We start from the raw sequence: 17,083 nt of genomic DNA, 5'->3' as shown, positions 1-17,083 counted from the left end.
AGTATTTACACGCATATACTATTATATATGTAAGATATTTTAAAAAAATCATAAATAAATAAACAAATAGAAACCTTTATAAGAAAGATATTTTTGATTTTCTAAAAAAAGCTCAGTTGAAATAAATAAATTGCAGTAAAAGCCAGATGTATAATATGATACAAACAGAAAATTATATGCAAAATAAATAGCTTTTTTTATTCTGTCAAAGGGTAAATAATCACCTGAATTAAAAAAAACGTATATAGAATTCTGATATATCTCATGGCTTTACAGGTTTAATTCAGTAATGCACTCCGGATGTCATATATCCTCTCTCTCCACTATTTCTTCCGCCTCTCTCTCTGCAAGACTTGCTTCTTCTACTAATAATCCTTTTTACTTTCTTTCTTTTTTTTGTGAATGTGACATTTGCAACTAAAAGACAGGAATTTCAATTTCATAGCAATCCACACTTTTCTTTTTGCCTTTCTTCACCCTCCTTTAAACTGTGAAATCCTGTTTGTTAATTGATTGATTTCAATTCAAATCTCAGAGCGGAATGATCATGTGTATTACTGTGTGTGTGTGTGTGTGCGTGTGTGTGTGTGTGTGTGTGTGTGTGTGTGTGTGTGTGTGTGCGTGTGTGTGTCTGTGTGTGTGTGTGTGTGTGTGTGTGTGTATTTGACGGTGTGTGCATCTGTGTGTGAAAAAGAGAGATAAGGAGAGTAGAAAAATGAGAAGAGTAGAGGATAGATGAAAACAAGTGGGCACATGGTTGCACAACTTAAATCTGTGTTGTTCACCTCATTAAATCTGAGAGTGTGTGTGTGTGTGTGTGTGTGTGTGTGTGTGTGTGTGTGTGTGTGTGTGTGTGTGTGATAAGTCTTAATAAATAATAACTGTGTTAAGTGATCAAACCTGCAGCAGTGTTGTGGTTGCAATGAGTGTCCATACTCAAAATGCTGTACCCGGCTGTACTGTCACACAGAGAAGAACAACAATCCTACCAGGACATAAAACTGAACTCCCAAAACTGACATGATTCAAAATGACAGCGTGATGCACATAACTGTGCGCCGAGACACGCACTGTGCTCTCGGTGCTCACATGTAAAACAAGCGATAAATATGCCGAAATTCTCACTCACAGGAGGACATATCCATCCACATACCTGTAGATGATGCAGGCACAGTCCCTGCAGGTCCCACAGTTTTCAATGTCCTGTCCGGTCCTGTATGAATGTCTTCTGTTGAAAAGCACAGAGATGACATATCAGGGGTAAAATAGCGATGGTGTGTGTGTGTGTGCGTGCGTGCCCACAGACATATTTAGGTTATCGTTTCCCTTGTTGAACCAAATTTCTGGCACACACATCCCTGCAAATACACCAATCTAATCCTCTCTGAAATCACCCATGATCATTTTTTAATGAAAGATCCCCCCTCCAACAGTTACGTAAACCATGAGTCACTATATCACTCCATGCATGAAACAATGCTTATGAGGTAAAAGTCAAATCTGCATGCATTAGACTTAGCCCCATCACTGAATTATTATACTGGAACATGCAAGATTTGTCACTTTATGGGACAGAAGGCTATGCGGTCAAAAAGGTTAAAAAGTCTGCAAAGTATAGTGTTGATATTAATGTTATGAGTATGATTTGTATTACACTGCTGAGATATCAGTTAAGCCTTTCCATGGATTCATACAGTAGACACACATCCATCCATGTCTATCTTGTCCTACTGAAGAGTTCTCTCGTCCCCACATCATGTACTATTTTGGTGTGATAAGGCGGGAGAAATTACTAAGCAGCTTACAATGTAGAAAGCAGATTAATTAAAGACTTGATGAGAATGGTAAAGGGTTTACACTAAGAGGCATGGCACATCTGAAACCACCAACATGACAGCCAAATGCTGATTTCTATCTGTTCCCGCCTGCTGTATACATGCATGAGGAAAGAGCTGCTGCGAAATGGGTGCAATCAAGTTACCAAACCGCTCCCTGTCGTCTGACATAAACATAAATTCTTCAGCATATCAAGAGTTGAGATTGAGGGTTTAATGACTGACATGAGTCTTCATAAAAATAACTACAGATGCTCCCCTGCCTTCTGGGTTGAATTCAGTTTGGTATTTCTTCTTCTCTGTCTATTGCTCGCCTTGCTGTTTCAGTCACTTCAGTCTCTCTTGCCTTCTCATTCTTACCAAATTTATATTGTGTTCTGTCTGTGCAGCTTTGTTGCCAAAGTATTTGAAACGCTTACAATGCTGGGATTGGCTATAAATAGAGGAGCTGCATCACTGCAAAGCTTAGGCACAACAACCATCTATCTGTAATATACACAGCACATGATGCAGCAAGGTTATTACTGCTGGGTGGTGGATATTCCCTGTTTGAAGAATATTCTGCCTACAATAACCCACTTGTCGACTTCACTCCAGGAGAGAGAAGACAATCTTTTAGTGCAAAGCTATGATCACATTATAATGCCTGCCCCTCCTTTTTTTATGTGGATAGAAGCAGATGCTCACTTGAGAAATTAACTGTCTGGGAATAAAACAGCAGGCACTTAGGCTACATGCTGACATTTACTTTCCAGGTCTCCAAAATACCAGGCACTCATAATTTAAGTAGTCCCACTGTTCATACTTCCATCCTTTCCTGTTTTCTCGTTTTATCAATCGTTCTTCCTTCCTTGCCTTTTTCTATCTATCTATCTATCTATCTATCTATCTATCTATCTATTGTCTAATAAAGGGTTAACAGAAGACTCAATGTTAAAGTTGGCCACAGATTACCAGATGGCTTTTCACACTACACTTGGCCTTGGGCTGAGAGCCCCCATTAGCCCTGGGTTAAGCAGCCTACGGCTTTCAGTCATTTCACATTTACAACTTCAATATTCAAAATGGGATAGCTCCACTTTTGGCCCAGGGCTTTTCACACAATATTTAAACCCAGACAAACCCCTTTTGGGCTATGCAACATTTCACAGTACTGTTAACTCTACCTTTGAACACCACCTTGGACATAAGTTGCAAAAACAATACTGCCCTACGATGTGAAATTCTAAAACTTGTAACCTTTTCATACGTAAAGTATTTTTTTACCAAAATTAACAATTTGGCTAACATATATCAGTGTGAAGCCTCATACTAAATCCCAACTTTTTAAGTGAACATGAACCAGAAACATGTTTACCATCATTTTTTGTGAATTGAGTTTAGAACAGTGAATTCATCCATTCAGTGAAGATGGCTCTTTCCTTGCCCAATCAAATTGTTGCGACATGGTTACTGTGTGCATAAATTGTGTGCAGTAAGCCCTAGAAGCATTAAAACAACACAAGAGACTGCATTGGTGTGGGTGTGCTGTTTCAGGTACTGGTGAGACAAATCCAGAAAGGTCCGTTTGAGTAGTAGATCAATGAATTTGAAGGCTTATCAAAGGCCAAAACACTGTACAGCAGTTTATAATACCATGATAAAGGATTGTATAACTCTTGAAAGTTATCACAAATGCAGTTTTGTCATCATGGGGTAAACAGTAAAAATACACAATTGCATTGCAACCCTGCATTTTTTTGCAAAAGCTCTCTGCATGCTTGGCATTCTTGGCACCTCCACTGTGTCTATGGGTTGGCCAAAGTCGGTCTAAACGTGAAAGCCTTCAGGCAACTACTGTAATGTTGGTAGTTGGATGTTTATGATCTTATAGTACACAGGGAGTAATGCTATTTTGTTATGCAATAAGTATTACAACCTGACAAAGGTCTGATTGAGCTCAAAACACTGTTGATTAAAATAGATTTGTGGTATAGAGTCAGTGTGCAGGAGTTACCTTTTAATTCCTTCATATATATAATATTGCCTCACCCGTCTCTCTCGGCTTCCTTCTTTTCAAGGTCTTGAATGACATCCAGCAGGACCTTAATGGTGTTCTGGCTGGTCTCCAGGACCCCCTCCAGGCTGTGGAGCTGGGTCTGCAGGCTACGAATATCATGCAGGGGTCCGTTTGGACCCAGGAGCTTTTCTGTCACCAGGGATGGGTCCAGTTTACACCTGGCCCCAGACACCAACCCTCCCAGAATTTCCTGGACCTGTCTTAGTGTGTCAGCCTGGGTGGCAGTCATGGGCCCAACTGTAGACCGCTCCCCAGAAGCACAGCAGCCCCTGGCTCCAGAGCAACCCTGCTGGTTTGGAGGGAGAGGATGTTGGCTGTTGGGGGTGTTGGGCCTGGCGTTGGGTGCTGAGCAGAGCATTTTGTGTAGTGCCCCAAGCTGAGCCTGGGCTGAGCTGAGACAGCTGGACTTAAAACAGGCCTTGGCAGGAGAGGAGGAGGATGAGGAGGACTGCTTCTCTCCCTTCATCACAGCAACTGGAGGAGTTTGAGCTCTGTGCTTCAGAGAGCTGGCTCTCTCACAGAGCTTGGGTGAGTTTGTGCATTTTATATCTTCCTTTTTTCCTTTATCTTTCTTGTTGGCCATGCTGTCTGCCCTGAGCATGGGTGTTCGGATTACAGGACCTGGTGGATCACTTCCCTTTTTGCGTGGTGTGTAAGGTGGCGGCGGTGGGGGAGGAGGTGGAAGTCGAATGCCCCTCTTATCCTGAGCGTTGTAGGGCGCCTGAGAGGGGGGCGTGTATGGTGGTGCAGCACGAAATGTGGAAGAATAAAGAGGAACAGCTTTAGTTGGTGTAGCACATTGTTGTGCATTAGGAAGAGTGGACACATATGTTTTCACAAGTGGAGGCAGAGAAGTGCAAGATTTTAATTTGGGGACTGGGGAGGAGTAGGGAGTTATGCCTGTGATGGAAGAAGAGGTATTTTGCAGAGCTTGACATGGGATGTTGCAATGAGACACAGTTTGTATAAGAGTGGCATAAGAAGGTGTTGTAGAATTAGGGTGAGGGGCATGGTGACTAACCGAATGTGTAGTAGAGTAATATGATATGGAAGTGCATGACAGGGCAGTTTGAGTTACAAATGTACATGGTGTTAAATTTGTAGGAGGTGTAGCGTTTGATGCATTGTGTGGTGGCTGATGTGTTACGTTTGGAGTTATATTGAGGATTACAGTCTCGGTAGGGGTGGAACAGGTTAGGGGAGCTGATGATACTATGTTTGAGATAGGGGAGGTGCAGATTTGGGTGGGGCATGATGGTGCAGTTGAGGAAGGACTGGAGCAGACAACAGGTGTGCTGGGTGTTGTTGGTGGCGACACAACGGTATAATAGGGGATAGGGTGTTGGACGACAGTAGGTACAGAAGTGGAGCAAGGAATGGACAGTGCTATGGGTGGAGGTGGTGTGGTGCAAACTGGTTTGGCTGGAGAGGAGCAAGGTGGTTTAGCGCAGTGTTCCGGGGTCTGTGTTGGTGCACTTGTAGGTGGGTGAGAGAAACAGTAAGGCACAGTAGTTATTTGGGTGGTGGGAGGGTCTTGAGTCACAGTTGGGGATACAGGACTTTCCAATTGAATTTGCATTTCACTCAGTGATATTGTCAGAGGTGGGGAAGCACAGAGGCTGCAAGTTTGTGTTTGGGTAGTGCAAGGTTCATGATTTGGAGTGACAAAGTGACAAGGCGAGTCTGTTTTTTTTTTAATGGTGCACTGTTCCGCATTTGGAGGTAGGGTTGGGCGAGAGTTGGAGATTTGAATTGGAGTTGTGCATTGTTTGTCATTCAAAGGTAGAGATTTATGTTGACTCTCAGTTTGACTTTGGGTGGTACAATACTTTGAATTTTGAGGTGGGAAAGGGCTTTCAGTTTGAACTTGAGTTGTACAGAAATTGGTATTTGAGGGTGGCAGGGATGGACTGGGGCTTTCAGTCTGAGTGAGAGTGGTGCAAAAGTGCACTTCCTTTCCAGGATCACTTGTTGTCCTATTCAGCCGCTTTCTCCTCCTGACCACTGAGGGAGTGCTGCTTCCCTGACGCTTGGCGCCATCTTGACAGGACACAGAGGAACAGTGAAATGGCTCAGTGTTGTGAAGCACTGAAGGGGGGCAGCTGTGCCTGGAGCTTTTTACCACACTAACAGCTGATTTGATGTCTGTCCTGGAGGCTTTAGACCTCCGTTCCACCACAGTTGGATCCCCAGGCCCAGGAGGACCATTCTGATCCTTGGACCCAGGCACCAACACATGGTTGTGTGCAAGGTACTCATCTTGAGAGTCCTGCTCGTCATCCCCATCCATACCCACTGAGTCCCCGATGCTGTGGCTATGTGTGTGGGTGGAAGAGAGGGACTGGGGCTTTTTAAGGCATGGGGAGGTCTGGATGGCTGTGCTGGTGCTCGTACTGAGCCTGCGTGTCATTGGCAAGGTTAGGGAGTTAGTCTGTGGTGGTGCCCAGCATCGACGTGTAGGGCCCGGTGTCAATGGATGAGGAGGGGCCCTGGCTAAGAAAGCAGCCACCACCTCTATAGTACTTGCCATGTCCCCACGCACAGCCCCCACCACAGAGGTTTGGCCAGGTAAACTCTGAATCCGTGGGCCATCCCTGTCAGTCCATGGCTTGGGGGACCTGCTGCTGTGTTTGCGAAGAGGATGTGGGCTGTCACAATTTGTGGCAGGCTTCTGATGGCTATTGTTTTCTCCTGTTCCACTGTTGCCACTGCTGCTGCTGCCATCCTCCAGGTCTTTAAAGCGGACCTGGTGGGTGCGGTTGCGGCGGCGCTTGAGGCGGCTCTCAATATCTGGGGAGTCTCGATTGAGCAGCACAGAGCGCACAGTCATTGTCCCAGGCAACTTGTCCGCCAAGGTGCTCTTGCCATTGGTTTGGCCTGTAAGCAAGTGGTTGGGCTCTTTGCTCACCATTTCTCTTGTCTCTCTTGCTCCCCCAACATCCACAGGCTCCGCAGGCAGTTTGATGTTGTGAAGGCCTAGTTGTGTCAGTGCGTCAACAAGGAAAGTGATCTCCCCTTTACTATATATTCATTATAACAATGAGAGATTTGTACAATTGATTGACTGAGTTCTAGTTTCATCACAGAACATACTTTATAAGATAAACTTCTTTATAGGATTGTGTGCAGCTGCTCAGGTTATCTGAAATGTATACACCAAGGACTTTCTTTTGCAACTAAGACTATCCTTTAGAAAGGATGGATTACTGTATTCACAGTTCAAGGAGTAGTAATATTAAGCACAGCAAGGAAAAAATCATTGTGATAAAAGCTAACCTCTAGAATTTATACCCTATACTTATAGCCCTTGTACAAAAATAAATATATGCAGCATCAAATACTCTTTAGAATAAGCATGTGAGACATGTCCATACTCTCCCATGTCTTCTGAAGTTGAGCACTTCTTGCTTCTTATTTCTCTTTAACTTTCCAGTGAGACAAACCCTTGATGATGCCAAAGAGGTTACCAGCAAATAAGCAGGAAGGAAGAAAATGCAGCCTGTCCATCCTTACTGTGTCCATCACATTGGCTTGTCTACTTGGCGGCACCTCCTTCTCCACCTGCTGTGTCCCCTGGGCCCTCAGGAGATTGGATGGCCAAAGTATGGGATGGACCTGCGTACTTCCCCATAATGGCCTATCTGTTTTAACTTCCTTTTGATTTTATCACTCTCTCTCTCGGTTTCTTTTTTTCTCAGCTCTTCTCTCAGTGACTCATTCTCTCATGGTTGCAGACAGCGTGAGTTCCTGAAGAGAGCAGAAAGACAAAGAGATAAATAAAAGGAGTAAGAGACTGTAATTGTTCCATATTATGCACTTCCATTGAAACACAATGTGCATGTTCCTCGGGATAATGAAGGAGCTATAAGATAGGCAGCTATTTAAAAAAAAATGAATGAGCGCAGGGTCAACACAAAATGGAAAAAGAAGACATCAAATCAGAAAAAGTAATGAAAGGATGTAGGTGACAAAAAAAAAACAGGGTATAGGGAAAAACACTAGGTATATCATCAGCACTAGAAGAACAGCCACAAATAAACAAGTGAAAGAGATTGTAATTAAGACCTATTCACATTGGCTGAAGGGCATACTCATGGTTTATGTGTATTTGATATTCCTCTCTCTGTAATCCCTTTTTTTATATCTGATGTCTGTCTTTTGTACACGTGCATACACTTACATTATTGTTAAAAGTAGCTGTATTGTGGCAGCGGCAGCAGCAGCAGCAGTTCTGGTCATATTCAGTATTATTCCTGCTCATGGGCACACATTGTGACAGTTATTCCTCATATATGTGTGTCTTACAGATTTTTCTTTTCCGCCATGTTTAACAGTCTGTGGCCCTGTTAGCTTCTTGATGATCTGCCATGGTGACATCCTTTCTGATTCATCTGGTCACTGTGTGACAGTCTGTCTGCCTTGCTGTATTAAGTAGTATGTTCTCGTCACACTGATTCTGCAGCCTGTTTTTGACGATCTATGGCCTTTATACATATATATATCACTTCCATTTCCTGTCTGTGCCACTGGCAGTCGGGCGTGATGCTGTCGTTTGTCTTACACGATCTATGGATTTGTGCCTTGTTATCTCCTTGTGATAGCCTCTGACACTGACAGGCCCGGGCGAATTCTGTGTGTGAGTGTGACTGGCTGTTACTCTGTTCCCCTCTTTTCTGTAGGAGGGGTAATTAGTGACTCCTTCACAGCTCCCAGGTTATTTAGGGAGAGAGAGACCCGAGGGGCTGCCACTTTTATTTACGTCCTCTGTTTTCCTCTCTTTCCCTCTTTCTTTCTCTGGCTCTAAAAAGGAGGATCTTTGTCACAACTGCGCCCCCACCATCAAACCCCTTTTAAAAACGTGGTTATTAGGATGAATTATGATTAACGTCACAGCTGACAGAGCCTTGAGGGGAAATATCAACCATACACACTCAGATATATGAATGGATTTAAAAACAACTACAGGATTCCTTCTCATTTTACTTTCTTATCATTGCAGTGTATAGCTACAGATGAGCTTCTTGTGATTCACACAGAAGACCAAATGGGAGATAGTACACTAAGGAGGACTGATCATGATCTACAGAGGCTAAACAACAAAAGCAAATGTATATCTATAGCATATTATTGATCTACACTGTCCATTCGACCTTGAGAATTTTCTCGCTGGATAAAATCGTTTCCACTGCTCCTATTTTTCATTAGTCTTCCATTTCACTCCGGTCGTCAGTCTTCTTACCCATTTCCTGTAAAAAGCACTACTTTCAACATTCACCCTGACAGATTTTCCTCAGAGTTTCATCCACCAATCGCAGGACCATTTCCCTTACTCATTCTATGGGGTGTCATCCTGATCCTACCCTCTTTCTATCTTCCTTCCTTTCCCTCCATTTTTTTCCTCACCACTGACATTTTTATCTTTCCTCTTTCTTCCACCATCACTTGCTCCGCCACATTCTCCCCGCTGCCTCTTTTTTGTCCCGCATCCCACACTCACCACAGTTCCTCCTTCTTGGTCTGCAAACTACCTTCGGATAAAAATTTACGCTGACAGTTTAATGAATCCAGACCCTCTTAATGCTGCATGGACTCAGTCCTGTGGCTGAGGCCAGCTCTTTCCCACATGTGACATTTTCATGTTGAGCTTTATTGGCAGACAAAAGATAAATGACCAGGCAGGAGGAGGAAGGTGTGCAACGGCATAATGCCAGCAAGGGTCATAACTCTTTTCGGTTATTATTTAAGATATACCACAGCTTTCTTGCTAGCTGCCTACCTCTCTGAGAAGGCTTTGCTGTGGATATAGGCTATCCTCTTTCCTGTGTGTGCGTGTGTGCGTGTGTGTGCACGTGTGTGTGTGTGTGTGTGTGTGTGTGTGTGTGTGATGATAATGCTAAGGTCACATCTGATCTCCCTATGCTAAGCCGTGCTGACTCTAAGAAACATATCTGATGCATTCAAACCCCAAAAAAGCCAAGAGTAGATCTAATAATATTCTTTAAAAGATGTTGAGAATTGCATCCATGCCAATAACACACCTTTGGGTCTCACTGTGCTGAGGAGGTGGAAGGTGCTGTGGATTGAATTGTTATGTAAAGGCATGTCAGATCGGATTGTCTAGGCACGCTTAAATTTGTCAGACAGGAAAGAGATGAAGAGGAGGCACAGAGAGGAAGAGGAGGGAGAGGAGGTAGACATGCTTGGTTATATTTAGAGATGCTATGAGACAACCTCTGGCAGCAGAGGAAATGTCATGGTTAGGGTTCAGTGAAGTGGTAAATCAGGAGCATCAGCGTGTCAGGGCATTTAAGGGGGAACTGGAGAGGAACTAAGAAAAGCTATATGATCAGTTATTGGCCCTGTGAGCGAAAGGAAGGGTAAGAATTATACCTGCGCTCTGTCAAAGGAATTTACAACACAGTCAGCTCCCAGAACAGATGTAAAGTGCAGAAGCCTTTTTAGTGTTTGCATTCTTGTCCAAAGTCATCTCAAATTCAGGAACAACTCCTTGAGAGTTGCCTATATAGGAATATTTTGTTAGGTAAGCATTGTGTGCAGCACAGCAATGTCTCAAACAGGGGACTGTTTGGTTTTATTTAATAAAACCAGCAAGTATATGAAAAAAAAAATGCAGATGCAGCGCATAAAGGACTTTGTGGGCACAAAGATTTGTATGTATTTAGATCCGCATGCATTCATAAGAAAAGCTGACCTATGTCAACAACAAATAGCTTTAACAAAATGTTTTCAGAAATTAGTAAAAAGCATCAGTAAAGGTATCATCTTCACAGCTCTGGGATCTGCTCTTGAGGGGGGAAAAAATCTTTCATTGCTGATACCCAGAGTTGGAAACAGTGATGCAGCTGCCTCTGATTGATGAAATCTTAATCCTGATCATGCTTAAAGCAAATTAAATTAAACAAACAACACAAATTAAATTACAATTCTTAATTCATTATATACCTGAGGCAACACAGTGAACACAACCATTGTTATTCCTCAGACACTTGTGTACTAGCAGCAAGATGTAAATGCTGGTTTGTTTGTCTGTTTGTTTGTTTGTTTGTTTGTGTAGGACTGTGTACTGACATTCGGCTTGGCCAGTTACAGTCAGCCTTCACAGCAAGCCATATTTCACCAATATGGCTTCTACAAACAGAAGGCTTGGAAGGTTTATCTTTCCTTCATCAAAATAAAGTTATCACCCAAATGGTAACCACCACGGCTGAGCGTGTCTACCCGCATTTCAGTTCTGCAGCCACCAACAACAGAAAAGACAGAAATTGTTAGCGACTAGCTGGTCAACACGGTGAAGCATTCAGCAGCTAAAGAGACAGATATCTCCTTAAAAGGTGCCCTGCCACACAAAACCGTTTTGTGTTTGTGTTATGTCATGAATGTGAAAATGAACTGCTACTAGGGATGAGCGAGTACAGCATTATCTGTATCTGTATCTGTTAACCATATGAATTATCTGTATCTGTATCTGTACTCGGACTGGACGGGGCCTAACCCGGAAGTGGACAGGATTTAACCCGGAAGTGGGTCGGGTTGTCTTGAAATGGGCGGGGCTTTAACCGGTATGTTATTTTAAGCATGCAATTGTTATGGTTGATCAGAAATTGTTATATTTATTGCTGATTAGAAAACTATTTACATGACAGCATCAGCATTGAGCTTCAGATCAATGGTTTTGATCACGATAACAAACTATATACAGAACAAGTTTTGCAACAATGAATACAACACATGCAGTTGCAAAGTTTGTTTTTTTTTGGTTCTTTTTTATTTTTTTTATTTCCACACCAGGTATGTGTGTGTGTGTGTGTGTGTGTGTGTGTGTGTGTGTGAGTGTGTAGCTAATTAATTTGTAATATAGTTTTATACCACTACTTCCTTTATTTTTTTTATGAAATACAGCAAGACAGTGTCAGACACTCGTGCGTGAAGTAAAAAAAACTGGTTAGAGCCAGACGGTTTAAAAAAGAAAAAAAATCTCCGACAGGCAGAGCCGCAACGCGAGTCGCATTCTACCAAGCACCACGTCTGAACAAACCCCACGTTTACCAGAACTCTACTGGTTAATAAGTAAGTACTACAAACCGAAGTAAAAAACAAACCTGAAGCTGAAGAAACCCTAAACGTTAATGGAAAAGACCCGCGAACCTGAGTGACTGAGGGAGAGACAGAGAGAGAGAGAGAGCTGTTCTCTTCTCAGTGTTCTGTGTGTGAGTGAGCAGAGCGGGAGGGGCGCTGTGACTAGCCTATCACAGAACGCAGACACAGTCAGCTACCCAATGAGGATTTTTATTCAATCCGAGCACAGATATTGACTCGTATTACTCGTATAATACTCGTACTCGGCAAAAGTGCTTTATCCGTACCGGATACTCGTTTCAGCCGAGTATCCGGCTCAACTCTAACTGCTACCTCCTCTGTAAGCTCTAGCCACTGAAAAGAAATAAGCGGAGAAATCAGGCCAATTACAAAAGCTAGTCAGTCTGACGTGGTGTTGCCTGAGCTCATTACTATTCATGAGCTCGCCTAGTTGTGCTGAATAAAACCTCATTGGCTAGCTGTTAGCCAATCAGAGTCAAGCAGCTTAGCTTGTTGAATATTAATGAGAACTGGCACAAATCGAGCTGAGTCTTCCTGCAGGCTTTCTATACCACGCTAGAATGGCTTGAGACAAGGTAACCAAGGCATTTTTTCCAAAAAAATGTTAGTCCATGGTAGAACTTCAGACATTACCACAAAGTATTGAAATATGTGTGGCAGGGTACCTTTAAGAGTTGGTAGAGACCAAAATAGAGTTTAAAGAGAATGAATGTTGGACTTACTGTATATTCATCAGGTGGCCAGAATCACAATTAAGTGAATGATAATGTTGCTCTTTAACTGCTGGATGTGAAATAAACTTAAAAGCATAGACTGTTAATATTCATATTTACAGTCAATGCTTAAAAGTCGATATGTCAGTGTGATTACAGCCTGTTTCCGCTGCCCCCAAGTGGCCAAAAAAGTCAGTTATTGCAGGTTTAAGAGTGTACTGGTTAGTTTAACATTTGTTTTTAGTCAAGAGGTTTTAGCCTGATAGTCCTTTTCACCTCACACACCATTTATTTTTTATGTCTATTTGACTAACTGAAAAAGTTGGAGAGGTCGGTGGCAATACAGACAAAGCTGACTGAAAAGGTTCATATGTCATAATGAAATCTGCACAAATTACTAAGGAAAGTTGGTGCACTCCATGCTGGTTTTGTTTTGATAGACAGTTTTACAAATTAGTGACTTTCAGTCAGATGTCTAAATATCTTCATAATTAATACAAAAAACCCAATGTCTCCTTGATGCTCTGTTGGGCTGTTCTTTAGACAGACTCTCTAACTTTGTCAATATTTGCATGTTTGTGTCATTTCAATACTCTACTGTAACGCTCTTTTCATTCATATAACAGCACAGGATGCAAATATTTCAAGGTTAAACATCACTTGAACTATAAACACACAAAGACAAATGTCAGCTTGCAAAGTCAAAGGCCAGCTCATCGGCCACCCTACTTGTTCCAATTTCCTTGAAGGATGGCCGGATTACTTCTAACTGTCAGAGTGTGAGTGCCAGAAATGATTTGTCCCATCTGTCCTCCTCTGACCAAAATCCTCTGCCTAATATGAAATCCCTATATGTAGGCCAATGGATTGTGATAAGCATACCAACTGTGAGCAAAGTTGAGGATGTTTGTGAAAGAAAGCCCGAGTAAACATTGTTTTCTTTTTCGCACGCCTTCTGCAGCCTAATTGTCTTGTATCTCTGGCTGGTTAGTTCTTTTATGTTCTGGCTTTTGTGTTTGTGTGCCACAGGATTTAGACAGGAGAATCTTCCAAAGGTCTCTGTATGAAAAATCAGCAGCAACACACAGGTGGCTTGACTGACATGTCCAGTGCACAGCAGCATGCTACATGTAGGTACATACAGCACACACTGCTCCCTGAGGGTTACTCTCTGCTGGGCTGTCGTGCTGCAATGTCCCTGTCCAAACTAATGTCCCAAGAATACATCATGGTGTGTTACCTATAAAGCCCAGCTGCTGTCAGTCCAACAAAAACACCTTGCCAGCAGAAAGACAGATTCACAAAGCGTGGAGTAAAAGACAGTAAAAGTTTAAGAGAGAAGTACATTAACTTCAGTTGGGTATAGAGAGAAAATTAAGTGATGGAGATGGAAGACAGATTTATAAGCAATGTGAGAAAAGGATTAAAGGTTAGATATATAAGAGAAGGGATATGGATATGGAGCTGACCCCTTAAAGACATGCTGATGAGATAAGATAAAAGGGAAATATAGTGAGAGAACAAGAGCAAAGAGTTGTGTGACGACAGACGAGATTAACAGCACAGCATTTTTTTCACACAGCAAATGTGTGTGTGTGCAAATGTGCACCTGTGCGTGGTGAGTGCATGCATGTGTGTTTGATGGTGTGCATGCATGCATGAGAGAGTGCATGTGCAATTACCTTTGTATCATGTGTTTCAATGACAAGATTACTATGAGATAAGTTAATTGAGAGTTATGAATGATGTGCAAATTAAAATACATATTGTAAAAGCACATTAGCTTCATTGAAGTGCATTAACAATTTCACACTTTACTTGAAAAGAGCATGCATTGAAACACACACACACACACACACACACACACACATCCCTCACTCAGTGCTGCCTCCTCCTCAAACTTTCTGCATACACCCCCCACAAATATGCAATGAAAGCACGCTGCTAGAATCTGCAAAGCTACATCACTGACAGACCAATCTAAGCTCCTCACTCTTTAAAGCTTCTCATAAAGCCGCACAATCTCGGAAAATAACTCCCACACCTGCAGTAAAGCAAAGCCCAGTATCAAAAATACACACACGTACGCTCCCTTTTCACTGGATTTCACACACACAAACACAGGCACGTTATGAGCACATGAACACACCCCCATTGTCAGAATAAATGTGCACATACGCACACCACACACACCTGCCAAACACATAAACAAAATGTATGCATGCACGTGTGTGCACACATGCAAGGACGCGCGCTGCCTCTCTTTCCATTGCACAATTCAGCAGAATATAAAAAGAGCCAAAACAAAACAGTGAGTAAAAGAGACTCGTTGCTAATGCCAGCTGCCCAAAATGAAAACAGATACTTGTGAGATGTTTTTAAATCTGTCCTCAGCCCTGATCTTTATCACTTTGTTATTTCTATGGTGATGCTGAGAGAAGGATGATTGGGGAGATTGCTGTACTATCTTCCATCAGGACACAGAACTGAGTCACACATACCACATCTCTCTCTTCCCGTTTCCCTTCTGTGTTGTCTCTTTCTCCCACAAAAGCTTGCTCCTCTTCTCTGCTATTCCTTCACGTCTCTTCAGCCCATTCTTCCATCCCTCCGGCGTTCATGTTTGCTCTTATTCCCACCTCTCTGTCACGGCTGCTTGGTGAGCTTCACACTGCTTCCTTTCCTCTGTGTAGAGTCCATCTGCTCCTCTCTTGTCTCCCTTTCCTTTTCTCTTTCTCCTTTCCTCTCTGGTTGTGTCTTTTTCTATCTCACTCTCCTCTTCTTCTGTGGATTCATGCCTTTCACGTGGGAACCTTTTTATCCATCCCTCAGAGCTCTGAGCTCCGCTGTGTCTACCTAGCTGCCTGAACGTTTGTGCTGTGAGTGGAAGTGAATGGACAGGAGGGGGAGCAAGAAGGAAAGAGTGAGTAAACAGGCAGTTACCCTCTCAGATGCTCCTGTCTTGTTCCTTTTTCATCTCTCCCCCTTTCTCGCTGCGTGTCTTCATCATGACCTCCTCTCCATGTTGCCATGCAAGCCCCTGTATCCTTGTATGCAAAGGAAGGGAGGGAGGGGGTGGGAGGGGTGGGATGGAGAATGGGAGGTAGTCGGAGGTGGAGCTAGAGAGTAAGTCTAATTAAAAAGCAGAGTATGTACAGCTGCAGAGAGCAAAGGGGAGACAGCGAGGAGAGGGGTGGAGAGAGGGGAGCAAAGTGATCTAGGGGGCGGAACCAAGGGATAGGGAGGGAAGAAGCAGTCAGTAGGGGGTGGAAATGAGGGGCACGGGGTGGTTAAGGGGGGGCTGGCGGTAGAGAGCAGCTAGTAGTGTGAGGTGGGGAAAACTGAAGAGCTAACAGGACACCAAGGTCAGCTGGAGAGGAATGCAGAAAGGTCATGGATAGAGAGAGGGAGGAAGAAGGGGGGAGAGAAGTAGGGAGAAGGAGATAGGAACAGACAGGTAGAATTATTGTACAGATATCTCCATTGTGAGCGGGGGCAGACCCAGGCAACCATAACCAGCAGGATAATAGAGACACATGGACAATGGCCCTCTGAAGCAGAGGCAGATCCACATATATCGAAGGTTAAACCGCTCCACTGTTTTCAGGCATCTTTAAATGAACATGCGTCAGTGTTGTGCATGCAAATTAAAAGGCAAAACACCATCTGTATTAAATTAATCATGTATTTTTGCTTGGATTGTCTTCTGTCTGAAGTTCTGAGCAAGTTTTTGTCCAGACTTGATGACTATAACAAATTGATTTCTTTCTCCTATTGTTGAACATCGACCCCATCATCACTGCACTGGCTGTTATCACCTGAGGCTGGTTAGTAGAACCCACTCTATACAGCCGAGATGGAGAGATAAAGTCTATACCTAAATGCCTTAAGGGCTGAGACATCTCATCCCATTTTATCAGCTCTGATCACTTATCTTGTCCCATATCCTCTCCCTCTATCAGACTTACATTAACATCCCAATGAATCTTGTTCTTACATCTCTCAGATGTTCTACTTTTACACTTTCAGACCTCATTTCTAGGAATCGTCATTTGAATGGATTTCAAATAAAATGGAAAGAGCACAATTACTCCCACGGAATTTACAGTAATAGGAGTTGAATGGACAGGCCATCCACTGCAATAATGATTCGTAATGGGATATACGTATGGAATACATGTAGGAACATGGAGTCGAGCCATTTAGCTAATAAAATAGCCCATACAGTACATCCAGCAGCACAGTGATTCAAATCAATCTGCAGGGTTTCTTGTTATAACATACCAACCTATGTTATGAGAAACATTCATTCTAAAAAATAATGATATATATATGTGATATAACAAGATAAAGTGATA

General features: G+C 42.9%; 1 protein-coding gene across 6 annotated transcripts in view; it reads right to left on the bottom strand.

The window, feature by feature from the left end:
• The window catches only part of LOC116062965 (mucin-5AC), a 35,440-nt gene extending 19,557 nt beyond the window's left edge, over positions 1-15,883 (bottom strand). The window contains exons 1-3 of one of the 6 annotated variants that reach the window (XM_035991592.1): positions 15,227-15,882; positions 3,867-7,641; positions 1,130-1,225 (exon numbers count right to left, since the gene is read on the bottom strand). In XM_035991592.1, the coding sequence (XP_035847485.1) occupies positions 1,130-1,225; positions 3,867-6,805 (3,035 nt within the window). In that variant the 5' untranslated portion in view covers positions 6,806-7,641; positions 15,227-15,882. Of the gene's footprint in view, positions 1-1,129; positions 1,229-3,831; positions 7,642-15,226 lie in introns of those variants that run through there. The other 5 variants (XM_035991590.1, XM_035991591.1, XM_031317775.2 and 2 more) reach the window with 5 other exon arrangements.
• Positions 15,884-17,083: the final 1,200 nt, after the last annotated feature.

Source organism: Sander lucioperca, chromosome 14, assembly GCF_008315115.2.
Source record: "Sander lucioperca isolate FBNREF2018 chromosome 14, SLUC_FBN_1.2, whole genome shotgun sequence".
Taxonomy (NCBI): Eukaryota; Metazoa; Chordata; class Actinopteri; order Perciformes; family Percidae; genus Sander; species Sander lucioperca.
Note: the sequence above shows the minus strand (reverse complement) of the source record. Positions and strands in the feature narration are given on the sequence as shown.